The sequence below is a fragment of the Glycine soja genome, chromosome 8, assembly GCF_004193775.1.
Source record: "Glycine soja cultivar W05 chromosome 8, ASM419377v2, whole genome shotgun sequence".
NCBI classification, from domain to species: Eukaryota; Viridiplantae; Streptophyta; class Magnoliopsida; order Fabales; family Fabaceae; genus Glycine; species Glycine soja.
In genome coordinates, this window is record NC_041009.1 from 11,039,905 (window position 1) to 11,066,982 (window position 27,078).

A 27,078-nucleotide genomic window follows, 5' to 3' on the forward strand; every position below is an offset into this window, starting at 1 on the left:
ACAACACATGTAAGAAGAGAAGTTTCCCCTTAACTGATACCCTACTTCCTCCAGAAATTAATACTATGGAGTTCATGGCTAGTGAGGGTTTAATTTTTTCCACTAATAAAATATACTAATTATTAACATTTGTCTCAATTATATATATAAAGGTTAAAAATAGTACAAAAACTTTGATTATAATAATGGATTTGACTCCTATAAAATGAAAAAAATAATCTTAATCATCGATAAAAATTAATGATTGATATTTCAATATATGCATGATTTGTTTTACATGACCACATATGTATGTAATATCAAAAGTTGATGTAAACAAAAGTATGTTATAAACTCAAGTTTGATTAAAAAAATGAGTTTACTATAATGTGATTTATGTTTGGAAAAAATTATGTTGATAAAATAAAATTTGTTTGAATAATACTAATAAAAAATACTTTTACTTTGATGTTGCTGTAAAATTAATACCGCCAACGGAAAATGAATTTTTTGTATGCTACTTACAATCTTGTACCAAAAGTATTGTCATCACTTTTCACAATTACATTTATATATATACTAGTATTTGTTTCATCACAATCAACCCAAACTACTATATATTTTTGCATATCCCTGTCGTATCTAGCTAGAATAACATGCTGCTAATAATAAGAAGAAAAATGAATTTGACCAAAAGGAACCAAATGAATTGCAAATGAAGACTCATACAATGTAAGTCTGCCTCAAATTTTTGCGCCCTCGCTTTCCTCTAGGGTTGGCACTTATCAAGGCATTCACAAGCTCAGAATCCTCTTCAGTGATCAATGTGTTTGCTTTACTTGGGTCTGCAAGCAGCAGCTTCGCCACAAGGTATCCTGCGATTGACCAAGTCTGATATAGTCGAGATTGCTTTCCGACGAATCGAGATCTCTTTGTGTCATAATATTCTGGCCACCTGTCTCTTAATATGCGTCTCTCGGCAATCTCAACAGCTTTTGCAGCAATATGTGTTCTCTTCATCTTTATGCATGCAACGGTGAGCTGCAATAGGCATATTTCATGTTAAAAACTTGAACCTGATATTTCCAACTTGCAATACTTGAATAAAGAAACCAGGTACACTAAGAAAAGAATTTTAAATAAACGGGACATTTACTGCTAAGCAAAAAAAAACTAAGCTCATTCACTTAAATGTCTAGATGAAAGAATATGTACGCAAGTAAAAGTAAACTTAATCATTGGTATATCATCACGTGCATTATTTGTTATGCATAACTACACGTGCATGTAATATCAACCATTGATTTTCTCATTAATAACTGATATTAATTATTTTGCTCTCTAAAGTAAATTACTCGCTTTAGAGAAACCAAATTTTATAAATAAGAACAGCTTCGACTCGAGAGATTTAAGTGTACCAAAATTTGCCACTGTAACTAACCTGCCAGAGCAGTGTTGGCCAGGAGCCTGCATTATGGTAGGACCAAGGCCTGCCAAAAAATAATTAAATAAAAAAATCATTTGATGAAAAATATAATAAGATAACAGAAAAACATAAACACGGCAAATTAGATACAGTACGTGTTCTTAGGATCACTGCCTGTGATTATCTGCCACTCCTGACCATCAAGAGCAGGATAACAAATCTTGAATGGCATCTCTGCCACCAAATCTGACCATTTGGCCTCAATAAGATCCAAAATGGCATGTGATTGTTCCTCAGTGGCCAAACTGTTTACGACAGACCACAAGTTTCCCAGTGAAAAAAATCGGAAATCCATGTGAGCTGGTTGTAGGTTGCCAATTAAATAGCCTCCTTTGTTTGGCATCCATTCCACTAACCAAGGAGAAATCTGGTCTGGGTATATGTTGAACTTATTAACTGCATCATATGAGTACTCCTCTGTCTTGTAACGGTAAATCTCATTTAATTTTTTCATATCAATCCAATAGTATTCTCTAATATGAAATGAAAGAGCTACCAGACGGTTGTTCAGTGCCCGTATAAGATCAGCTGATCCATCCTCTGGAGTAAGCATCTCACGTGCACAAAGTAAGGCAGAATAAAACAGTGCCTAGAAACCGAAAAATTAACAAAAAGCAAAAGAGAATACACGTTAGAGAAGATTTCTTGAACACTAATTTCATCTTTAATTGTAAGTATCTCAGATTGTGTGTGATTTTATCATGTGATTCTCTGATTTTCCAGAAATGAGAATTTGTTTATCAAAAGATTGTTGTATTTACAACATGCAACAGAGCAACAATTTCAGTCAGTTAACGTTCTCATGTGAACTAAACAAAGCATCTGAGAAAGGCATGAATAGTGAATAAGATGAAGGCGTACAGGTCTGATGGCTTTACTTCTGTTAGTCAATTATTGTTAGAAAGGTGAAATTACACAGCTTTGTCTAGTCCAACTTCTGTGTGAGCTTGTGTGTCAGTTTTTCACATATTTTTGTCAATTCACATGCACATGGGCACATTTATTCTTAGTCCCATAATCCGTTACAAGAATTCACTTCTCTTGACTACCATAAGGGCAGTCAAAATAAGGAAAGAATGCTTAGTTCTCAGCCTACAAAATTAGGAATCAAGTAGTATCAATTACTGTTATTGAAGAGTATATCAAAAGTTCAATATAGAAAAAGCCATGGGGACCCTCTACTCATGAACTAGCCAAGTCTTAATCTGTGGAAAGAGATGTGTCCTTTTTGTAATTTCAATAATTTATTGGTTTAGTTTTTAGGCCCAACATCATTTTAATATTTACAATTCAGATGGATCAGCTTTTGTTTTTGTTTAGTTTATTTAACACCACTCTTTTCCAAAAATGATCATTTTATGAACTCTAATGTATACAGATAATTGACGGTTGCTGCTGCCTACAAATATTGTAGAAGCAAAATTTCTAAGATTATTTTGATGATGCCAAAAGATACATTCAAACAAGATTAAAGAAATCAAGAAGATTTAAGTGAAGACTCAAGATATGTAAGAACATCAAGAAAAATATCAAGATAAGTATAAAAAGAATTTTTCAAAGAAAAGATTGAATAGCGCAATTTGTCCAAAAGAATTTTTCAAAGAAAAATCTTTTCCAGAGTTTTTACTCTCTGGTAATCGATTACCATAAGACAGTAATCGATTACCAAAAGCCCAAAACAGTCTTATAACTGTTTTACAAAGTAGTAATCGATTACCATGGCATATAATCAATTACCAATGTTTTTGAACGTTGAATTTCAAATTTCAAGAGTCACAACTTGTGATAAAACATTTTCAAACTTGTGTAATCGATTACATAACATTTGTAATCGATTATTAGTGTTTCTAAACGTTGGTTTTCAAATCTAAACATGAAAAGTCACAACTGTTGATGTGTAATCAATTACACTATAATGGTAATCGATTACCAGTGACTGGTTTTGAAAAATAAAATCGTCAAGAATCACAATTTTTAAAGTGACTGGTTTTTGAAGAATTTGTCAAGAGTCACAACTTTTAAAATGATTAGTTTTGAAGAGAATCATAACTTTTAAAGTGACTAGTTTTGAAAAAATTGTCAACAGTCACAACTTTTAACATGGTTTCTTCAAGAGCCATCAGATGGCTATAAATATGTGACCATAGCACGAATTTCAAAAGTGATTGATTAACTACTTATTCTCAACATCTTTCTAAGAGTTTTTGTTCATGCTTTTTCAAAAAAAGTTCATTAGACAAAAACTTGTCCTATTCTATTTTCCTCTCCTCCTCCATTCTTACAAAAAACTTTTCAAGAGACCTACTCTTGGTGACTATTTTCAAGAGAAGGTCTTCTTGGTTGAACACTGAACACAAGGGACCAACGTTCCTTGGGTTCATTGCAAGAAGCAGGATTTGCTTCTTGGTTGATCACTGGACACAAAAGACCAACGTTTTTGGGTTCATTACAAGAAGTAGGTACAACTTTATGGTTGTTATCACTGGACACAAGGGATCAATGTTCCTTGGGGTTTATCGCAAGAAGTAGGCACGGGTTGTGGTCGAATCAGAATAAATCGGTTTTGCATTCTCTCTTTCCCTAATCTCTTTTACTTTCTGTTGTGTTTATATTTCTTTAAGTTTACTTCTCCTTATTTGTTATTCGAGTAACTTACAATTAAAGAAATAATTGAATCTAGAGAATATCTAAGAAAGAAAAATTTTCAATTAGGAATAGTGAACGAAATCTTAATTCAACCCCCCCCCCCTTCTTAAAATTTCTGAGGCCACTTGTCCAACAAATATGAATTCAGTCAGCACTCCAATGTCATTCTTCAATCAATTCAAACTTAATACGAAGTTGAAAATACCTTAACTTTTCCAACCCTATTAAAAAAAACAAGTTTTAATGTCATTCTTCATGCATAAAACGATATAATATCAACAAGTTTTAAATACATAAAAAATATCTAATACCACTACCCTCTCAATCACACAAGGATAAGGTACAGGAATGTAGGTCCTCAATCTAGCAGGTCCTCAATCTAGCAGAACTTCCACAAGAAATTTTGTTCTTGCTTCTTGCCAAAATGGTGCACACAAATGCATCATATTCCCCCTATCTAAACAAATGTATAATCAAGAATACGCAGCAAATTTTCGTTCCTGGCCTTAGAAAATACATATTTATAAATATCATACAATTGAAGAAAGAAAGGAAATCTTATTTACCTGAATCTCCAAAGGATGCCCATGAATTCCCATCCTCCGATCTATCATGCAAGAACCATCAGTTACTAATAAGGTTGGGAACATGTCAAAGCCATCAGCAAGACACAACTTCAAAATCATCTTAATTCCTGTTTGAACATCAACTCTCTCCTGAACTGATAGATCACCAGAGCATTTTCCGTATGCTCGTAATAAAATAATCCACCACAATCCTGAGATCACAGGTGCAATATGTTCAGCAACCCAAGGAGTATTATGGTAAGTTTCTTCTGCTATGTAAGAAAATATTTCTATTGATTTGATTATTTATTTTACCTGAATCAACTGGAGCAACACGACCAATGGCTGCCTCTCCAAAGTCAGGATCCAAAACTTCTTCTGTTGCAGAATCATCACCGTCCAAAGGAACTGTCCTAACCTTAAAACTAGCAGGCATCAAACCTTGTCCTGGACTATGACAATCCATTGTTTTCTCCCAGCTCTGAAATATGGATGTGTGGGTTCAAGACAGTATATCAGAAACAAGAAAGTAATTATAATACAGTTAAGGCAAAAGAAGTGGTAAAAAAAAATTACTAATGAAAAGTATAATTTCATGCCCTTTTCATTAATTATGTACAGCAGATGGTTCTACCTCATTCTATCTGTAGGCAATTCAAATTAATGTTAATTGTCAAACCCAAGCATTTTCAGCATATTTCTTAAAAGAAAATTAGTATTTTATTTTATTCACCAAAAAAGTTACAAGCCAATGGAGAAACAGATAGAGTTAGGTTTGTAGGATTTGAAACAGTAATAACTGATTAATAAGAATAACTTTGTAAAGGCATAACACAAATTGCAATTGCATAACTTTGAAATAATCAATTAAAAATGAAAATATATATATCTAACGCATGTAAATGACCAGGTTGTATCAAATTTTTCTGTTACCGGAACATGCTGTGTTATAAGACCAAGACATTACCTGCAACTGAAGTGTATAAAGGATAAAATTCCGAACAATATCATACTCCCCCTTCAATAGGAAGGCAATTCCAGAAGGAATGAAATCACGAATAAAGACCTGGTCATAATTCAAAACATTGGAACTGGTTGGGTCCTTTGCAGCAATAGTTCCAATTGGATTGCCACAATAATAAACTACAGATTCCCTTAGTAGGTCCCATGCTTCTTCCTCAATAGAGTTGCGGCCAATTGTGTCAAAGCTGTCTGTAATAGATCCATTTGTAAGATTAGATGACAAAACCTCCTTTTCCTGTTTCAACTGTTGGGCTTCGACATCCTCAAACTCTAGGATATGCTTTGCACTCATCCCATTGCTTACTGAATTTGATGTTTCACCATCATTCACAAGTCTTGATCCATTTTCATCTCCTGTAGTTATTCCACTCGCACTTTCAGCCTGTTGGCATTTGCATGTCTGCAGCCGTGGACGACTATAGGTCTTGTAGTCATGGAAACTGACACCCATCCACTGAAATTGTTGAGTTATTAACCTACTCTGAAGCATGCTAGAACACTCAATTAAATCCCTATGCCTTGAGGATCTTTTCTTGATACATTTTACTCGAAACTGGGAATGTAATGCTAAATCTGAAGAGTTCACAAGAGAATCATTATACCCAGTTTGAGGCACAGCCCTGGACAGAACCTGAAAAACTGCCTTGGATGTACCCAGGGACATGCTGCTTTATAGAAAGGAACTGTACCAGCTTAACTTTTGATTCCTGAATAGTGCATTTAGATTACAACCTCTGAGAACTACTTAAGCAACAGTGCATTTTCAACTAAATATAGATTGCATTTAGAAAAAGGGAAGAAATTGTAGGACAAAAAACAAGGATAACAAAACGAATGCTCAAATTGACATCAGAACAAACAGTTTGCAAGGTATAAAATTGAGAATTAACATTCATTTAGCCGAAACTACCCAAAATCAATCCAATTCATTCATAACACAATTCCAAAACTGAAAAAAAAAAAACTACGTAAATTAACCAGAGCTCAGAGCTAAAAAAAAACATAACAAAACATATATAAACAGAAACACGCACAGATGTAAATGAAAGAAATACATAAATACATAGAAAAATTAACAAAACAAAACAAAAAAGACAAACTACGACTATGATCGAAGAAACTATGTGTGATGTTGGAGAGAACGAACCTTGGACCAGAGAAGGACTGAGAGTGTGGTGGATCTTGAAATTAGAAGAATAGAGGATAACGCATCATCATGAAGAAGCGCATGTTAATGCCTCGCGCGATTTCTTTTTCTTTCTTCTTGGCGTCTGATATTTTGTTTCTCTTTTTCTTTTTTCTTTTTCTTATCTTAACTGTTCTCTTTTGTACAATTGTAATGATTAGATTTTTTTGTTGTCTTCGCTTTTTTAATTGTTGACACGTGACATTCTTTCATGACCTCTTGGGCCTTAGAAAAGAAATATGAGGAAAACGGAGATTGTGTACCACAAAAAACCAAATTTTTGGGTGTCTTTTTTATTTTCCGTGTCCAATAAAATCTGCATTTCCTTACTCTGCTATGTCATTTGGTTTTATTTATTTGTTGTTACTATTATAGCTATTTTTGCATTGTACAAATATTTATAAATTTAATTAAAAAATAAATATTAAATTACTCTTTTGATTTCTATAATTTTACTATTCATATCTTTTTAATTTCTATAGTAATTTTTTTAGTCCTTATAGTTTACATATTAATTCTCTTTTAGTTATAGTTTGAAAGTGACATTTTAATTTTTTTTTTAATTCTTATAGTTTAAAAATGATCTTTTTAATCTCTATAATTTATATTTTAATTATTTTTGAGTCTTATTACAAATAAAATATATAAAAATAATTAATTGTAAATTATCAATTATTTTTTATTATAAATTATCTTGCGATAAATTAATTACGAATTATTAATATTTTTGTAATTAATCATTACTAGTTTGATGGTAAGGACTAAAAGAGAATTAAAATATAAAGTATAGGAACAAAAAAAATCACTTTCAAACTATAAGAAATAAAAGAATTAAATTGTAAATGATAAAGACTAAAATCACTTTTAAACCTTGAGAAATTAAAAGAGAGTTAAAATATAAATTACATGAATTAAAGAAAGAATTAAAATATAAATTATAGAAATTAAAAAAATTATTTTCAAACTATATGAACTAAGAAAGTAGAATCATAAAATTATAACGATCAAATCGGCAATTAAACCAAAAATAAAAAAGTAAATTTAGCCCGATAATTTCTGAATATCCATGCGAGCAGTTCATTTTTCAATATTCACAGGTTTCTCGGGTCTAACTTTATAGTGACGTCGTCTAAATAACTTTATGGTGAAACATTTTATACCAATCAAACCTGTGAATATTCAAACATAAACTGTTTAATGGAGTCAATTTAATTTAACTTCCATTTTTTCAATTAATCCGAATCAAACCAACATAATTAAAATCGATTTAATTTTTTTGAAATTGTCCAATTAAACCACCAAATAAATCATTTCATTTTTAAACTTTTACTTTCACGTACTACATTCTTATATAAATTTCTACAATTATAACTTTACAACTTATTGATCTCTATATCTAAAATAAGCATAACCAAAGTTACATACAAGAAGTAAAGGAAAAATCATACTAAAGTTTTTAAAAAATAAATAAAAAGTGAACAAGTTGATTCAAGTTGAAAATAACTATAATCTGACAGCCGAGTAAATTTTCATTGAAGAGATAAAAACTAATTATATTTAATTCAATTTATTTTTTAAATAAAATGAGCTAACTTAACAAATTAATTAAACTAAATAAATTCAATTAATTTGGTTTGAATGATCATATATTCTTTAAATCAGTCTAATCGCACACCTATTATGAGCTAGCTAAGTGTGGAATTCATGATTTCATGCTATGGGATGGTAACTTGCGCAATAGTAAAGACTACACAGGAGAGAGAAAGAAAAATATGCCATAAATGTGGCACCGAGTCTTTAAATATTGGGTAAATAACTTTTTTTGTAATTTGTTCATAAATGTATCATACAAAATTTAGTCCCCAAATAGGCATGGTAACGGGTCCAAACCCGTGGGACCCTCCTCGACTTTGACGGGAAAAATTCGAGTTGATCGAAGTCGAGGTCGAGGTCAGATTTTTCGTGATAGTCAAAGTTGGATTCGGGGTCGGGGATGAGATTAATAATACCCGCCCTAAACCCGTCCCGCTAATAATTAATTTACAAAACACATTTAAACATGAAATTATTATATTGAATTTTATGTTGGCACGTACAATTTAAAAATATGTTATGGTTGTTATTTAAAATTTTATTTTTTTTTATTAAAAAATATATTATTAATAAAATTTTATAAATATGTCGGGGGCGGAACATGGCAGGGAAAACCCGACCCCGTCGGGAACGGGAATGGGAAGTAAATATACACCTCGTTGGGTTTCGAGGGCGGGGGTGAGGAGGAAAATGGGGAATTGGGGCGGGGGTAGGATAAGCAAATCTGCGTCCAACCTGCCCCGTTGTCATGCCTATCCCCAAAAATATAAAAAAGTACGACAAATATATTCGACCGTTAACTTTCATCCGTTACTATTAATTAATAAAATAGTCTATGTGACAAAGGGACGAATTTGTCACTGAAATGATTGTTAAGATAGTCATCTCTAATTGTCAGAGGCATATTTGTCATATAATATTCTTTTTTTTTTTTACTTTTCATTTTTACACTCAGACTTTCCTAAAAGATGAAAATACAAAACTTAGTCTCCAAAAGTGTAAAAATGCAACAAATATATCAAAACCTTAATAGTAGATTGTGACTAATTATTATAATTTGAAAAAATTTATAATGATTATGATAATTTTTTTTAGCAAACTCATAAATTAAATTGAGTTTAAAAGAAAAAAATACTCATTTTATAAACTATAAATAATTTTTTTACACTCTCATGTTTGATGAAAGGTTCAAGTTTACAAAAATTCTTATTGTAAAGCATTATAATTAAATTAGATCATGAATATTTTTTTTAAAAAATTACAATTGCAATGACACTTTAAATTTATAAAAAATACTTACCTCCTTTGGAATGATTTTTTTTAAGGTTATAATTTTTTAAATAATCAATCAATAAAAAATAATTATGTATGATTTAAAAAAAATTAAAAATCAACAAATTTTTATTATAATTTATAGTTTGATGTTATTACATATATTAATAGACATTCATATTTTATTATGAAAAATTTATTAAAAAATAATTAAATAAATAATGTTTGATTAAACAAAAACAACAATTTTCTTATTGTTTTACAGTATTTTTTGTTTTAATAACATTTATTCAACAGTTAATAATTAAAGGATTAATTTGTTTTGGTAGTTGAAAAATAAGGAAAATTCGCCAAAACAATAAAAGTTCACTTCCATTGATAATATTTTATACATGTCTCAACCGTTGATGAAATTTAAAAATTATACAACGAAAACAGACACTTAGCGATGTAATATAACTTTTCCAAAATTTTATCGCAATCATTATAAATTTTTCAAAATTATAATAATTAATCACAATCTATTATTAACGTCCAAATATATTTATCATACTTTTTACACTTTTGGGGACTAAATTTTCTATTTTCATATTTCAGGGACGCATTTATTAGCAAAGTGAAAAGACAAAAAGTCAAAAAAATATTATATAACAAATATGTTTATATCCTGACAATTAGAGATGATCACATTGACAATCATTTTAGTGACAAATTTGTTCTTCTATACCACGTAAGCTATTTATTAACCGTGACAGACAAAAGTTAACGATCGAATATATTTGTAGCACTTTTTACACTTTAGGAGACTCAATTTTGTATTTTCATCTTTTAAGGACGCATTTGTTAGTGAATTACATATTCAAGGATATAAGTGACTATTTATCCTTGAATATTTAAAGTGCAGATGAGCCCAGACATAAGGCTAAACCCTATCCAACTCAATCTTGTGTTTGTCCAACTGATCTTTCAACTCTTTCTTCCACTCCTGAATTAAATTTTCTTGCTTTTTTATCAGCTCATTTTTTTTGTTAAGCTCCTCTTCCATGAGAGCAACCTCCTGCATAAATAAGACATACAGCATTAGTTTAGATGAATAACTGATGGAAAAAACATTTCATAGGGTACTGCCATACCTTTCTAAGCATTTCAAGTTTTGTTGGCTTATCCTCTCGTTGCAGGCTGATAAAATAAAGCTGAAGCTTCTTGGCAGCCTCCATAAAATCTCTTGCATACCTATCCACATCAACTGAAAAAAAAGAAATACCAAAGCGAGGAAAGTTCAGTTGGCATTTATTTACACCTTACTAAGGTTCCTATGGATGAGAAAAATGGACATAGATTAAAGTTGAACTTCATCCAAAGATCAGACAAGAGTTAATGGCATTTTCAGTTTTCACTCATTTCTAGGATTATCGAGCTCATTTCTAAGAAAATACTAAGATTGAATCAGCCAGTGATTATTGATGTAAACATAGTTCTTCACAAATTTACTTATCAACTGCAAAATCATCTATACGAACATTTTACCACCCTTCTTCGCTTCCCTCCCCAGTCCCCACCTTCCTGCCCTAGATAATCAATGTGCACATAGTTTCACATTGAATAATCTATCACTACTGAATTTCACAAGGGGGGAATTATTACAAGGATGTTCAGCCTCAAATGTCTAGTAAATTACTTGGACAGGTTAACCTAATACATGGCATATCATATTCATCCCCTCATCACATAAAAGGTCTCAAGTTAATAACATGTAGAGACTATACAGGAACAGAAATTATGATTCCTGCCAATTTGAGGGTATATGTATCATCATATGTACCAGTACCAATGCATGGAGCTTTAAAGTTCCATATAACCAAAAATCAACAACTACTTAACAATAAAATGACTTGAAAACATTTATGATAAGAGAATAAACATATAACGGACAAGACTATATATGTATGTAGAAAAAACTCTTAACTGTAATTCCTAAAAGCTTTGATTGATACAAGATCAGAATGTCAGATAATTAAATAAAGTTTCAAAGGCCTTCAGTGCTCATGGTTGATTCATAGTTATTGATCTCAAATAGCAGAGCATAGTGGCCAGTTTTGAAAACACAAAAATAAAAAACTTGAAATACTTGCAGTTACTCACTTTGATGTGAAGGGTGGGGGGAACGGTCTATTGCTTGAAGTTCTCTGGCTGGCAAACAGGGAAGCAAAGCAGCCTCCAAAGCCATAACACACGAAACCATATCATCTTTTGAGGGAGGAGAAGATGGAAGTTGTGCATCACCCGTGTGCTGTTGGTCAACTACTAGCCTATCACCCATAATATATTCCTTTTCAGCCTGTCAGGGGAGAATGATACGATTAACAAAAATTCTCCAGTAGCCTATTATACACTAAATTGCATGAAATAGCATAAAATAAAATGAGCACTTGATAAGGCTTCATTTCCCATGCCAAAAATTTTTTGAAAAAAAAATAGTTTCATCAAGAAAATCTGTGTTTTTCATCTTAAAAAATTCTTGTGTTTAGTCTGTGGAATTTTTTCATTGGTTATATAAATACATGAGATTAACACATAATTAATAAATAAATAATTTACTGGGTAAAGTTCAGTTAGCCCATTGTGGTTCGTGGCATAAAATTTGATACACTTCCCCTCCCTGTGTTTTTCTGAGATTTTTTATTGGCAAATGTCAGTTGTTAATTTGTTAGTGGGAGAGATTCGAATCCACGACCTCTTCCTCCCCCTTCTTCCTTTCAACCACGAAGTGAACCTTATAACTAGTGTTTTCTTTTTTCTGCGTAACACTATTTTCAATTTCCATCCATTTTTTAATAGAGATATAAAAACATATTAAAAAATTAAAAGAAAAATCTCCCTGTGGCAGTATGACTCGTGATTCTCTTTTTCTTTCTCTTTCACTCCCACAAGCCAGGTGAGAATAATCATGTTTCTGAAAAAGCTCAACATCGAATGAACATGAAGAATGCTACTCTCAACAAGCATCAATGGTGGAAAAAAAAAGTCCAATTAACTAATTCAGTGACAAAACAAGGAAATGAAAATCGTGGCACTAAATAAACCAAAGTTAGACCCATAGCAACAAAACCTATATTAGTTGAAATTTGAAAACGTAATTTCAGGCGGATCTAAGAGTAACAAAAGCAACATAACAGATTAAACATATTCGAGAGGAATGAGATTGGGAAACTCACCTGGGCGACAGAGAAGATGGCGCGCGTGAGTGAAGAGGAGCGAAGAGACGATAGATTTGGGTTTTCTGATTTGTTTTTGAAAACCTAATTTGACTTTGAAAAAACGTTACAACATTCATCACTTTAAATTAATAAATTGAAATAAAAAGGAATTTTAATACATTTTCGGAAAGTTGGCAATCAGGAAATTAAAATTGAAAAGTTTTTATTGAAAAACATAATGTTTAATGATATTATATTCTTTTTGAAAAAAATTATTGTTTTTTAATCATCATCTTACGAATAATAAATAACAAAATTCATTTTTATGAACGGTTTATTTTTTTATCCGTAACTAACAGTTTATTTTAGATTTGTCTATCAATTTTTAGTTAACTTTTTGTTATAAAAATTAAGCAAAACAAGGGGATTCAAATTTAATTGTTAACCATATTTATTTTAAATTCGCAATCTCAAGATTAAAATATTTATGCTAAAAATAAATTAAAATAGAAATGATTTTCTCCATCCATGAGTAATTGGTAAAATATTAAAATAATTTACCTACACTAAAAATATACTTTGAAATTAGTTAAAATTCACTTCATCTTCTAAATTTAATGGTTAAGCAAACTAATATTTGATTCTCTAACTTTTATTCAGTTGTGATCTTTTTATCCAATATTTCAAAAATTAGATCGACCCGGTCGGTAGGATCACAACTTGGTGGCCGGATCGAGTGGAATCAAGTCATACACGTTTGATCGATTATGCTTTTGACCCGACCCGACCCGACCGATTTGCGATCAAACTTGTAACCTATGGACCCTTAATTTTTTTTTTTTTTTCTTGTCCTTGTATCTTGAAACAGCGTCATTTCAAGCCATTTTAGAAACCTCGTGAGTCCCGGCCTCTCCTGAGTCTACTTCCTCCAACAGTCTCGCGGCGCCTCTGTCTCTCTCTCGGTCCCTCCAAGTCCAATGAGTCTGCGCCACCGCTCGCCACCTCTATGTCGTTGTGCTACGCCATCGAGGTCACCCTCACAACCTCACCTTCTACCTCTGCCTCAGTGAGTCTTCCCCGCCGCTGCGCCATCGTTCCTCAGCAACTTCGGGTCGTCCTTGCACAACGCCGTCGAGGTTGCCCTCACGGCCTCAGCTTCTACTTCTTCTTTAGCGAGTCTTCCCCTCCGCTACCGCTGCGCCGTCGTGCCACACCAACGTCGGGTCATCTTTGCACGACACCGTCGAGGTCGCCCTCACCCTCACCCTCACCCTCTACCTCTCCATTCTCGAACAAGGTATGAATGACCGTGTGATGCTATTTTATTCTTAGTAATTTCTTAATTAGTGATCTATGTAATCATGTATTGATTTGTTTCGAAATTGTATTGATTGGTTAGATTGCATTGTTAATTTGATACTTCTGTATTGATCCTTGTGACTGGTAGACTACATTCAGTGCATTGGTATTTGCCTATTTGGTACTTTGGTATTGATTTGTTTTGATGGATCATGAGGGTCAATTAGTGATCTACTGGTTCGACCACTGATCTAGTGACCCAGTGCCATGATCGGATCAGTCACCGGACCGGTTTTTAAAGCTATGCTTTTATCTCTTTTTCAAATAAAGAAATGAGAACCGGTACTATAATATCATTCTACTCATATTCAGAAAAAAAAATAAAAAAATCATTCTACTCATTGTCATTCGTATTTGAAAGTGAGTTTATTATATGCACGACTCAGTGTTGGCAAACTTGATTTTTAATGAGGAAATTGGTTTTGATTAAACTAATGTGATTTATATACCTTTTATGCAAATTCTTTGAAGGACTACAAATTAATTTTCATTTTCCATTGCGTAGGACACACAAATTTTCAGTTTTGTAAACCCTGTAAGCAGAGAGAGAGAAGGAGAGGGTGTGTGGAAAAATCCAAATTCTTTTCTTTTTTATCTTTAACGGGAGTTGAAACCATTGGATGTATCCTCCCTCAACTCAGTAACACAAAGCACAGATATATGACCATGTATCTATCAGTAATTGGGAAATTCCTTCTACTTTTTAAGAAAATGAATCAACTGTCCTAGAGGGCACCTGATTTTCCTGTGCAATTCACCATAGAAGTTTCACCACTTTATTTACATCAACTTCTATATTTCTTGATCCATTTCAGAGGATACTGGTAGTACATTATACTCTTGTGTCTTGGGGGTATGGTTAAGGGGTAAGCTAAGACGTTCCTTCCCTCCTGGCTTAGAAGATGCATTGCCATACCATATCATTCCCGCTATTGCAATGGTCATGCCCAGAATCACTTGTAAATTGACACCTTCTTTTCTGAAGAAAACGAAACCTAAGGCCAGTACCAGAATAGTCTTCATGTGTCCAAGGACTTGGAAAGATACAGCTGTGAACCTGCCAATGCAGATGAACTGGCTGAGGTTTGTCCCTACTGCGATGGTGCAGGAGATAATGATGAACAACTGCAAACAGAATAAGAAGATTAGTTTAATAATACTATTGACAAGTCAACATTAGGCAAATGCCAATGCTTATGGAATTCAAAATAAAAAAAATTCATTAAAAAATGTCATTAATACACTTCTATTATGATTTTCAATGCATTTCCAACATAAATTCCAATAAAAACTTTCAATTTTGAATACTTTAATCAGTGCCCTTAGGACACTAGTTAGCAAGACCCTTAACATAAATGCCTCTCTTTTTTCCCTAGGAAAATATCACTGTCTTTTTTTAGATAGAATGTAGGATTTGGCAAACGTAGTCCTCAACAAATAATTTGTGGGTAAAATATAATTCTAGTCTTTCTAAATATAGTTAAATTTGATTTAAATCCTATAGCAAAAAAGTCAAGCTACCACAAAGTTTATGAATATGAATACAAAGAAGAGCTGAATTTAGGTCCCAAAAATAAAAAGAGTTGTATGCAACTATGCATGCATGTTACCGGTATGCAGATGAAGAGTAGAATTACGTCATGGATAATTATGCATCTGTCAATGTGTCTTTTACAACATTGTGTAGATAGACACATTGACAATTATATTTTGATTATCTAGATTTGTCTCATTAATAAATCAAAGAGATTATCATTTCATGTTCTTAAATTTTTTTGAGGATTAGGGAATGTTTCAAGCAGTGCAAGGTTAGCACAAAATAAGAGAATTATACGCAACTTTTCAGGATCTTGATTTTCTACTCTAAACATTCTGGAAGAATAGGAACAGATATGTGCACAAGATTTATGGAACCAAATGACTGGATCTTTATGTAATCATTGTACCTCTGGTACTTGGTTATATATATATATATATTTATCTGTGCTGACCAAAAAAAAAATATACTAATAGTACTGGAAAATTATGGTTGAACTAAACATATGCTACAGTGATTAGAAACTCAGAAAGACATGAAGGAATTGTAGTATTTGGCACTGGTGTTTGGCAGAGCAAATGACACCCAGTCATGTAACAACACAGACATAAAATCCACGGTATTTGGCAAAATTAAATAAAGCATGTAATTCCACAAAAGAGAAACTTACAGTGGATGTGAAACCATAGTTGTAGGCGTCAACTCGTTTTTTTGTCAGCCAATAGTCCAAAAAGGGACCTACTAGTAGTAAACTTGCTGCCTGTACTGGTGCAGTGTGGCCCAACAAGTTAAACGATCCAAGAGAATACTTCCTCTGAAGAAAATGCACATACTGCACAAAATAGAAGTATGATATCATCTAAGAAAAATCTAGATCAAGACACCCAAATAAAACAGTAGGAATTACAATTGGAATGATCTGACATAAGTTACAAAATTCCACCCAAAATATGTATCTAAAATCAATGATCAAAACCCAACTTTACCAAGAAAAATTGCTGCAGCCTGCAGGATTCCCATTTTGGCTGTTTTAGATATATAATAAGATGAGATGAATGTTAACAAGAAGCATTTTTGCATCTGAAAGTGCACATTCATCCATTCTAGAACTACCTTTATGACAATAAATTCAATTTTGATCTACTGCAATCTCCCAATTAAGATTGAGAGTGGATATGGATGGTGTTAGTAGTAAGGTACTTACATACTGCTGTAGTGAGGTGCTCCAAACTGCCACTGCAGCAGCTATAAAACCCTTAGCATTGACACTCACATCAGTGACTGTACATACAGCAACGCCAAGGAGAACTAGAGAAATGCTAAGTTTTGTGTCCCTTGAATATCGCACATTGTCCAAGATAACTTCCAGGAAACAAGATACTGGAATCATACTCAGCTTAGCAATCTGAAGTTTTCATTTCAAAGGAAGGAAACAGTATAAATACCTATCTTTGTCACTGGCAGTGTTAAAACTTGATACTTTCAAAGATAAAAAAAAAAAATATAGTTGTTACCTGATAGAAACCGACAGAGTTCCACATCAAACTCACATTCATGCCGACAATAGAGAAATTTGCAAATAAGACAAATTTGATAAGATCAGGTAAGGGAAGGTGGGAGGTTTGGATATATCCCAGCCACTTAAGAAAGACTGTCAGCAAGGTTGTTGTGGCAAAATGCAGACCAGTTAACGTTGTAGCTGCATAATGGTATATGATTTACGATGTTAGAACTCGGGAGTAGTGCAGAAGCTCAAAACTAATCTATTACCTGGAATCAGAGAAACCATAAAATTACATTCTTCTTTGATTAACTAGTTATACAAGAGACTCAAATCAATTATCGAGAGTTATTCTCAGCACTTGCCGATTGTAACTCCGGGATATATATAACCAACAATACTCATCAATCTGAATACTAAAATCTTGCAAATAAGATGTTTAAAATAGTTTTCCGGGTGAAAACTTTGAATGCCTATCTTAAACACAACAATAAATACTTTTGGCTACAAGTGTCTTCTTCCCGTGCCCTCTGAAGTTTAGAAAACTGGTAGCTTTTTTAATACCGCATCAATTTAAGTGAATATTGTAATTGGTCCAGTTTGGATTAGCTTTTTCAGCTTATAAGTACTTGTTGATAAATTTATCCAAACTAGTTCTAGTTATGCTTTATCTATGAGTCGCAAATACAAAATGTTTGTGAGGACTGTACAGCCTCCGCATCTCATCTTAAATCATAACATAAATCATTACCCTTCCTCATTTTTTTCATTGTATCCCTCTTTCTATCATAGGTAGTATTGTTGTCTATAAACAACATCGCTGATACCATGCTCGACCCCAAGTCAACTACCACCCTTATTCCCTTATATATTAAATAATTGTTTCAAATCCTAGGAACAAGTTTATGCTGCACACGAGCACTAAAAGACGAACTAAACGAATGCATTGCAACTCAAAGCAGTGAACATTGCACATTGAAAATAAAATGAAAGTGGAGTAAATTATCAAGGATGAGAAAGGGTCAAGAAACTCTATACCAAAGCTGAAACCATATGTAGCCATGAGGGCTTTATTCACAAGGATTATTCCGACAGATGTGACTATATTGAACATCCATGATGCCACATCAAGTGCAGTCTTCCTATCGCCCTTGGTTGCTGAACACATGTTCAATGTATCACTAATTTCGAAATCCAATGGCTTTATCTGCATGCAAAGACATGTCATCAAAAGCAGCAAAGATTCCAATGAAAGAAGTTAAACTCCCATACTGATACTATTTTAAAAAAAATAAGAAAAAGAATATTTTGTTCCATGAGCACATTTGTGTTTTCTAAAAATTTGTCTCTTGTGAACACTTGAACAGAACACTCAGAGAAGATTATGAGAAAATATTTCCCAGTTGCTTCTGTTTTTTTGGTTCTTAAAACACATATTTCGGAAATAATCTTAAAAAATTCAAAGAATTAGAACGAGCAATTGATTTTTGAGTAGTGTCAGAGCAAGTCTATGAACAAAAACAATTGATATTAGCTATAAAACATACAGGGCGAGAGTGAGAAAGAAAGAGAAATCTTATGTAGATTACAAGGACCGGGAATGAACCTTGAAGCTGAGTTTGCCATAAAATCCAACATTCTCAAACTAAAAACACAGAATAAAAGTAACTTAAAACAAAGAAACCAAATAATGGTAGTAAGAAAATGAAATCAAAGCCGAATAGCAAAATCCTCATTAGATTCATTACTCCTTTCTATTCATAGCAAATCACAATTGTAGTTCAATTCCGAGGAACAGAATCATGAAACTGCAATAATTCCCAACGCAAGATAATATCAACGGCAATTAAGACCAAAACTGAAATAATAATAATAATAACAACAACAACGGTAGTAATAATTAACTTGAAGAAAAAGTCACACTAAACCGAATTCAATGAAGAAACTATAGGAATCACTGAACACAAGAAGGAGAAGCTGGTACTCACCGGAAACGACGTGGTAGGTGGTGAGAGAAGAGGAAGAAAAAGTGAGGAGAGGTTGTGAGAGAAGACAAGTTTATAGAGAGAGAAAAAACAAAGACCAGAGTTCGGTGGTTTTGTTCTTTGCTTCTTCTTTTTCTCTGTTTGTTTGACTCGTTGCGCTTGAATTTAGGGCACTCTGTTTGGCTTTTGTAACGTCCTGCTTCTTCTCTTCAATTAGGGAGAGAAGCAGGAATAGCAGCGTAAACGCAATGTCATGAAGAACAATGGTCAATTTTGTGTATACCACTAACGTTGCATTGCATTTGTACGTGGCAGCAGCAACACAAAGTTTAATATGTTAATCATTCCTGTTCCTGACAATGAAATGAAAAATACTATGTATGTGCATGTTATATGTCCATTGCTGGTGGTGATAGTTTATTGTTACCTTAAATTTAAGGTTAGTTTATGGGGGAATTTTTATGGCATTGTGCTTGTGCTTGCTGGATTGAGCTTTTTATTTTAAGAGTTATTATTATCAGTCTATTTTCATCATTTACTTTTGGCTTAATTGTAAAATTTGTTTTCCTATTTTATATATTTCATTAAATTGGTCTTTTTTTTTTAATTCACTATATTAGTCCAAGAGTCATTGACGGTTTAATTTGATCAATATTTTCTTAAAAAATAAAAACTTTAAAAATATTTGAGGAAGAACTAAAATCATAGTCTTTGAAGTAAGAAATAAATTCTTTTATCACTACACTTAAGTGTTCATTTAAATGTTTAGTGTAAAATATAATATTAATTTAAGTATTATATAAAAATAGTTCAAAATTTAAATTTTATTCTTTTTTAATTTATTATATTTATATATTATTTTTTAAAATATAATATAAGATTAATGTCTGTTTTCACATAAATTAGAATATACATATTTATATAAGTTTTATTTTTATTTTATATATTATGTTTATCTTTTAAAATAATGCTTGTGATTTAGTGATAACATTTTTATCTATATTAAAATATTCATTTTATTTGTTGTAATATAGATAAAAAAAATAATGTCAATAAATCACATACATATGTAAATATTTTTAAAAATAAAAAATACTATCATTTTATTTAATTATGTATCTTTACTATATAATTTAATTCTTTAAAAAAATTACATACCTAATTGAATAGAGTTAAATATAAATAAAAAGTACTATTATAATAAATACCAATGATATCTTAATGTAGGTAAAAAAATATTGTTATTAAATTACATAATAAATATTTTAAAAGATAATAAAATACTATTGTTTTATAAAATTATAATTTATATATATATATATATATATATATATATATTAAAGATAAAATTTATATTATATCTTTACCATATAAAATAAGTTTTAAATAATATGATAAAAATAGATAAGATTATAAAAATATGATATATAAAATAAAAATAAGCCTTATATAATTATACATATTTTAATTTATGTGAAAATAAAATTTAATCTTATATATAATATTTTTAAAAATAATATATAAGATTATAAAAATATAATAAATTAAAAAAGAATAAAATTAAAAGTTTGAATTATTTTTTCATAAAACTTATATTAATATTATATTTTACATCAAATATTCAAATAGTTGCATGAGTGTAATAGTAAAGGAATGTGTCATTCACACCAAATATCATAATCCTAATCTTTTCTCAATTAAAATCAGTTCTAAGGACTAAGATAGTAAATATAAGAAGATTCAGATAATGAATTAAAAAATAAGGAGAGAAATTTTGTAATTAATTATTTCTTTTTATGCAAGTTTAGGAGAGACATCACTCGTGGGATAATGCAGAAAAAATAAAATAATAATGTAGTGTAAAAGAAAAAGGAGGAAGTGTTTTAAAAATTACATTTTTTTTAATTAAATTAGAGATATCATGAGATTGTATTCTTCCTACACAATTGGTGACACACTTTAGCTAAAAACTCAATTTACTTTGATACAAAAGAGTATTTTAATGCAATTTCTCATTGTATTCAAAATTCTTTATTAATGGATAGAATCTGATTTTGTTGTTGTTAAACAAAAATGGTTCATCATTTTTTTTTTCCTTTTTGGGTCTGGCTAATTATCTCTACAATCATATTTCCTCGAGACTCCAAATATAAGCAGCAACAACAAAGATATCCAAATTTAATGGACTGAAAGATAAATATATTTTAACTAATTTAATCTTATTAAATGTCAGTATTCTAAAAATATCATCAAGTTAGTTCAAAATGTAAAAATCATCTCCAAAAATTATGATTTAACTATAATTTAGGAAACATAGATCTTTTAATATGAAATAAAAAGTTTAAATAAATTTAATTAGCATTCTTAATTGGTGTGAAATTAACTATCTTTCTTATATTTTAGTCTGAAAAAAATATATGTGAAATTAAATCAGTGAGTATGTGAATTAATTTATATAAATTGTTCCAACTTCTGACTTAACAAGTAATCAATTATGTCAAATTAAAATTTTAGATTTATAATTGTGTTAGATAATATTTGGAGAGAACTTTATTGTCAACAATAATTCGCCTTCTGACAAAAATATACATGAAATTAATTTTTTTTAGGAGAAAATTAAACTTGGGACTCAAAGAGGGATTAATGAAGTCTTCTTTCGTTACGAACAAACCAAAGAATATTAATCGTATCAGAAACGCAAATAAGTATTTAAATTAACCAGTTTCAATTAAAAACTTCTTTCTGTTATTTTTGGTGTGAGGTTGGGGCCTTGGGAAGTGCACATATAAGGAGTAAGGACAGCTTTTATGTCATTTTCTTTCGATGCCTTTTGAATTTGTCCATGATGTGTTTATTAGCGTCGATGAATTCTTCTGTCATTTTATTTCTTTTTTCTCAAATCAAAGTGGGTTTTCTAATGGTTGTAGAGAATTTTTCAGACAGGTTAAAAAGAAAAGTTACAATGTATCAATCATGCGATCATCTTGATTTTTTATTTATTTTTTATTGCATCAGGCAATGCATGGGTTAAACCCTAGAGAAGATGAAAAATGCCTATTATAAACTATATTTTGATTCAGTTTATTTTATTTGTAAAATTGAAAGAACATCTTCGTATTTTCTCAATTAAATATAGATACGTAAGATAAAATATTAAAGTTTGAAGCATTGAAGTGTTATTTTACATTTAACTAAATTTTAACAATTTAATTTTTTAATACCATAACTATAAATTTTAAAATAATAGATTTGATTAAAAAAAAAAGAGCAAAACCAATCTTATTAAAAATTTAATAGAGTTACTAAAACTTGGATATTTATTTAATAAACGAATTCACAACTTCATTTCTACACTTCATCAAACAACAATACAAAAGTACAAGATACTTTTTTTTATCCATACAATTGTAAAAAAAAAATATTTTTTGTCATTTATCGAGACTAATCTCCTTTAAAGATCTAAAACACTCAAATGTGAATTGTCTTCTTCCAATCAAATTTTCTCCACACATATATTATCAAGATTCAAATCTCTTAGTATTGGCTTAAGAGACTCAAATATTTCATGACTGATCAATCACTTGTTGGTACAAAATAGTTATTTAATTCAATGAGGTTAATATTATTTTTAACTTCCTAAACAAAATATAGATTTAAGTATTCTGGATGAAAAAATAACATGATAAGAAAAGAAGATTCAAACCAAAAATTGGACATTAACAAAGTTAGTGATACTTTATCTCAATGTTATAGTGATTAAAAAAAACCATTTGTAAGTAATAACAAAATAGGAAAATTAGTGAAACTATTTAGCATCAACCTAAACTAGCTAATTTTGAATTAGCTTTACTCTTGCATCACCGAAGCAAAAACTAACAACAATATATACGATAATGCTCGTCTAGTCGTTGCTACACATGGTAACATGATAATTCATGTTATTAGTGATTTTTACATTTCAAATTGTTACAAAACAACATCAGTCAAATCAAAACCTATAATAGATATTTTGCTCAGTGTCACTAAGACTAACACTAAGTTAGGAATTAATTCAAAAAGGTGCAATAAATTGATGATTAATTAAACATACAAGTAGAGTATACGGGCCACCCACAAATGGTATACGAGCCTTAATATTTTGAGTATGTTTAAATTATGGATTTTTAACTCATCACGCTTAACATACGGGTTAACTAAATTTTATTCACGGACTTTATGTGCCCGTGGGCTTTTTATATTCTAATATAAATATATATTATACTAATAAATAAAGCGCATAAATAAAGTAAAAAAAATAAAATCTGAGTATTTTTTATATGATTCAATAGTTGGTAAATGATTATATAATATTTTGATTTAGAATAAAATTATATACCAAGTAAATGTAATGTAAAAAATACTTAGATAGCTTAAGTGCAAATTATGTTACTATTTTGAGCAAATATTTTTTAATTAGACTATTCACAATTAGTTTTTAAAATATTTAAAATTGGTCAAATTTTATATTTTAAAATTTCTTTTTCTTTTTCTTTTAATTTTTTTTTGTCAAATACGGAGTCCACAAACTATGCAGGTAGGTTCAGACTTAAAATAACTGAACCTGACAGGCTTTGCAGAATGGGCTTCACGGATTAGGAGCTTTGTGGGACTGGCTAATTCACCTGCCTCTACACACAAGGGTCCTACAAAACAGGTGGGTATGAAGGTGATTTGCTGTTGGCGGTGATATTTGGCAATTACTAGTTCGGCATATTGGAGCTTACTGTTCGATATTGATCGTCCAAGACATGATAGCTCAGTGACCAGGAGAGGGATCAAGTACTATGCATAAAGAGTAATCTGTAATAAAGTCTTGATACGCAATTTCTGTTCGAATTTCTTTCTCACATAAACTTCTACAAAAGAATCTAAACATGTCCAACAGACAAGGAGAATACAGACTATATAAATGGTGATCACCTCCGCACTGGTGGTACACCCCTTCCAGGCGCAGCTCCACGCCCAGCAGCTTGAGCCTACACAAACAATATGTGGAGTTATACATGTCACATGGTATGGTAGGTCCTTCACTAGCAGGATATCAAGTAAGCAATTTTTAAGGCTAAATCTGTATTAATAAACTAATAATTAAGAATAAATAAAAAGAACATAAGTACCTTTGCTCGCATTGCAACTGCTCTGCCCCTACCAACACCAAGTGATGCACCCTTACCCTTCAAGAGATTCAGAAAGCATAAATTACAAAAGCACACATAAGACAAATATGGAGTACTTGATAACCCGAAAATAAGAAGTTACCTTGATTCTTGCATCCAAACGCTTAAACATAGGAGCATTCTTCAGCATGTCAGGAATGACCATAAACCTGTCAAATTCTTATAAAGTCAAAGCACTGTTCTTACAGAAAAATGCAATCTACAAATACAACCTTATTCAGAATATAAAATTTTAAAGTTACTAAACAACACATGATTGAGGTATACAATCTTACAAGATTGTATATGAAATAAAAAAGTCACTTCGAAACATATGATTCGTACCTGACTTTGCTGCCTCGAATAAACACATGCTCAAGTTGCGATGTTTTGCCATCCTGAAAAAGATTTCGCCAGTATCAGCAACTAATATGAATTACACTGTGTCAACAAATATACTTGAAACTGGAGATATTAAACATCTCTACAACATCTAAAAATTAGCAAAAGCACAATTTCATAAGCTTCTCCTGTATCCAGAGTAATTATATCCCACAAAATATGTAGTGCAAAATGTTAGAATTAATGTCTCATGTGAGAGACATGTGACATATGTAGAGACTAATAAATAAATAATTAATAAATAAAAACTAAATTGTAATTGGGTTATATAAGAAAAGTTTCTAGAGATAAACTGTTACTTGATGGGAGTAGTGGTTATAAATGAATTAATACCCGCTAACGTGAAAAAAAGGTTTTCTTCCTGACAGAAAAGTACTTTCTCTAACCCCTAGCCATCACGAACGTAGAGAGATAGAAAGAATAATCAAGAAAGTGAAATTTTATTTTTCTCCTCTTCTAAAGAATCAAAGTGCACCATAGAGAAGCCTCCCTATGGAGAAAGATATGCATTGTTTATCTATTATTTGTGAGAATCATATATTTCAATATCTCATTGATTTCCTATAATTGTTAATCTATGAAACCTTCAAAATTTACACAAAACGGAACAGTAGAAAGTGTATCACTCCAAGGTTATCACTTGGACATTTCCCAAACTAATAACGCCTGAACCCTAAATCCAAGTAAAGTCCGTAACAGAGACCAAGGAACAGACATAGTACAAGATGTTGCCTCCCAAGGTCCAATGGATCTTGCATACACAAATGGTCTAAGCCCTAAATCCTTATATCTATTGTTATTCATTCCAAACATCCATGCCCCAACCTCCATTTGTGCATAGTCCTCTCTCAACTACAAAGAAATTCAGCAACAAAGGCATACGACTGCCAATACATTTTTTTTCCTGAAAAGTTGGAACTTCTTATTATTTCCCAAAAGCTTTCAAGTTTATAAAAGCTTCTTTTTTGTGTGTGTGTATCCAAGTGAAATTAATTATCTTAAACCTGCTTTTCAGTAAATTTACCCAAACAAAAAACTGATTCTGATTACAATCTATTCGAACAATATATTAATCTAGTTGTTGCAGGTGTCCCAAACACACCCTACCTTATCTCTAATTCCTGGCCTTAAAACCCAATTCAAAGTTGCATTTCCGAACTTCAAGTCCTCAATTAAATCCTGAACTAAATCATATTTGACGTAAAAAAAAAAAAAGTAGGGATAGAAAGAAGAGAAGGGAACCTTGGCAGTGTAGGTGATGCTCTCGAGTTGACAGTTCCAGTTGTCCTCGCACTCGATCATGCTTCCTCTGTAGAGTTCTCCGCTCTTGAGCTCCACCGTCACCACGTGCCCCGAAGCCTCGTGGAGCAGCTTCACCGGAATTCCCAAACTCCTGCTCATGCTTCTTCTCTCTCAAACGCAAAAACCCTACTACTCCACTATACCCAGATTTGTGTTTCTGACTTTGTGTTTGTATTGTACCCTATTTTCCCAAACCCCTCCACACTATTTTATAATTTATTTTACTCAAACGGCACCCATACGAAAATGGGTACCCGAATCCGACCCCGAGTTATCAAATTTTTTTTTTACTTTTCCAATTTTTTTATTTTTACTTTTCCAAGTTGTTAGTTTGGCTCTTTATTGTTGATTTCAAGATTGAAATAATAAGTAAAGATTTGATTAAAACGTGAGTTATTATAAATTTTTTCATATTTTCTTCAATTTTTACTAATAACTTTTTTTTTATAAATTATAAATATTTGTTGCATGTAACTCATAAGTCATAAATATGTTTGGGTCTTCAATAAAAGATTAAAAAATATTATTATATTTTTATTTTATAAATATTTTTTTGGTTTAATCTTTTACTATTAATTATTTAAAATCAACGGTACGTTAAAAATACTTTTTTATATAATTTATGAAATTAATCGTTATTGTGAAATATGGTTTTCACATGAATGCTTTTTAATATTTGTTAATAAACATTTAGTGAAAATTTGATTTCACAATAGCTAATAAGTTCATTGAATCATAAAATTTCATGTGTATAATAAAAATTTGTTAAAATTCATTTATTTTACTCCCGTTGTTAAACAACAAAAATAATTGTAACTCTTTTTACAAATGAACTCAAGAAAGTGAAAA

At 31.2% G+C, this 27,078-nt stretch overlaps 4 protein-coding genes across 4 annotated transcripts; all 4 read right to left on the reverse strand.

Annotated features, from left to right (window-relative positions):
• Window positions 1–465: 465 nt before the first annotated feature.
• On the reverse strand, window positions 466–7,006 carry LOC114421926 (neutral/alkaline invertase 3, chloroplastic-like). Its single transcript, XM_028388069.1, has 7 exons — window positions 6,848–7,006; window positions 5,645–6,407; window positions 4,993–5,158; window positions 4,678–4,889; window positions 1,561–2,054; window positions 1,421–1,469; window positions 466–1,020 (listed from the first exon to the last, which is right to left on the reverse strand). The coding sequence occupies exons 2-7, from the start codon at window positions 6,362–6,364 to the stop codon at window positions 703–705; spliced, it is 1,959 nt and encodes a 652-aa protein (XP_028243870.1). The 5' UTR covers window positions 6,365–6,407; window positions 6,848–7,006; the 3' UTR covers window positions 466–702.
• Window positions 7,007–10,380: 3,374 nt separating this feature from the next.
• On the reverse strand, window positions 10,381–13,078 carry LOC114423080 (mediator of RNA polymerase II transcription subunit 28-like). The gene is made up of 4 exons (XM_028389694.1): window positions 12,967–13,078; window positions 11,894–12,089; window positions 10,885–10,997; window positions 10,381–10,808 (listed from the first exon to the last, which is right to left on the reverse strand). Exons 2-4 carry the CDS (start codon window positions 12,069–12,071, stop codon window positions 10,674–10,676), a joined length of 426 nt encoding a protein of 141 aa, XP_028245495.1. The 5' UTR covers window positions 12,072–12,089; window positions 12,967–13,078; the 3' UTR covers window positions 10,381–10,673.
• Window positions 13,079–14,870: 1,792 nt separating this feature from the next.
• LOC114422101 (UDP-rhamnose/UDP-galactose transporter 4-like) lies at window positions 14,871–19,760 on the reverse strand. Its single transcript, XM_028388302.1, has 6 exons — window positions 19,334–19,760; window positions 18,384–18,552; window positions 17,359–17,543; window positions 17,049–17,249; window positions 16,515–16,676; window positions 14,871–15,432 (listed from the first exon to the last, which is right to left on the reverse strand). Exons 2-6 carry the CDS (start codon window positions 18,511–18,513, stop codon window positions 15,100–15,102), a joined length of 1,011 nt encoding a protein of 336 aa, XP_028244103.1. The 5' UTR covers window positions 18,514–18,552; window positions 19,334–19,760; the 3' UTR covers window positions 14,871–15,099.
• A 4,369-nt stretch (window positions 19,761–24,129) lies between these two features.
• LOC114422944 (small nuclear ribonucleoprotein SmD3b-like) lies at window positions 24,130–26,416 on the reverse strand. The gene is made up of 5 exons (XM_028389511.1): window positions 26,170–26,416; window positions 24,871–24,923; window positions 24,629–24,695; window positions 24,487–24,543; window positions 24,130–24,345 (listed from the first exon to the last, which is right to left on the reverse strand). The coding sequence occupies exons 1-5, from the start codon at window positions 26,326–26,328 to the stop codon at window positions 24,286–24,288; spliced, it is 396 nt and encodes a 131-aa protein (XP_028245312.1). The 5' UTR covers window positions 26,329–26,416; the 3' UTR covers window positions 24,130–24,285.
• Between the last annotated feature and the right edge of the window lie 662 nt (window positions 26,417–27,078).

Excerpts from the sequence above, each read along its gene's own strand:
- LOC114421926 (XM_028388069.1), bottom strand. The coding sequence starts at position 6,364 with ATGTCCCTGGGTACATCCAAGGCAGTTTTTCAGGTTCTGTCCAGGGCT. Across the intron at positions 2,055-4,677 it reads GGCATCCTTTGGAGATTCAG|GCACTGTTTTATTCTGCCTT; the intron begins GTAAATAAGATT and ends TTCGGTTTCTAG. Across the intron at positions 1,021-1,420 it reads GGCCAACACTGCTCTGGCAG|CTCACCGTTGCATGCATAAA; the intron begins GTTAGTTACAGT and ends TGCCTATTGCAG.
- LOC114423080 (XM_028389694.1), bottom strand. The coding sequence starts at position 12,071 with ATGGGTGATAGGCTAGTAGTTGACCAACAGCACACGGGTGATGCACAA. Across the intron at positions 10,998-11,893 it reads CCCCCACCCTTCACATCAAA|TTGATGTGGATAGGTATGCA; the intron begins GTGAGTAACTGC and ends CTTTTTTTTCAG. Across the intron at positions 10,809-10,884 it reads AACTTGAAATGCTTAGAAAG|GAGGTTGCTCTCATGGAAGA; the intron begins GTATGGCAGTAC and ends TTATTTATGCAG.
- LOC114422101 (XM_028388302.1), bottom strand. The coding sequence starts at position 18,513 with ATGTGTTCAGCAACCAAGGGCGATAGGAAGACTGCACTTGATGTGGCA. Across the intron at positions 17,544-18,383 it reads TACATATGGTTTCAGCTTTG|CTACAACGTTAACTGGTCTG; the intron begins GTATAGAGTTTC and ends ACCATTATGCAG. Across the intron at positions 16,677-17,048 it reads GCACCTCACTACAGCAGTAT|TATGTGCATTTTCTTCAGAG; the intron begins GTAAGTACCTTA and ends TATTTTGTGCAG.
- LOC114422944 (XM_028389511.1), bottom strand. The coding sequence starts at position 26,328 with ATGAGCAGGAGTTTGGGAATTCCGGTGAAGCTGCTCCACGAGGCTTCG. Across the intron at positions 24,696-24,870 it reads ATTCGAGGCAGCAAAGTCAG|GTTTATGGTCATTCCTGACA; the intron begins GTACGAATCATA and ends AGAATTTGACAG. Across the intron at positions 24,544-24,628 it reads GTTTGGATGCAAGAATCAAG|GGTAAGGGTGCATCACTTGG; the intron begins GTAACTTCTTAT and ends AATCTCTTGAAG.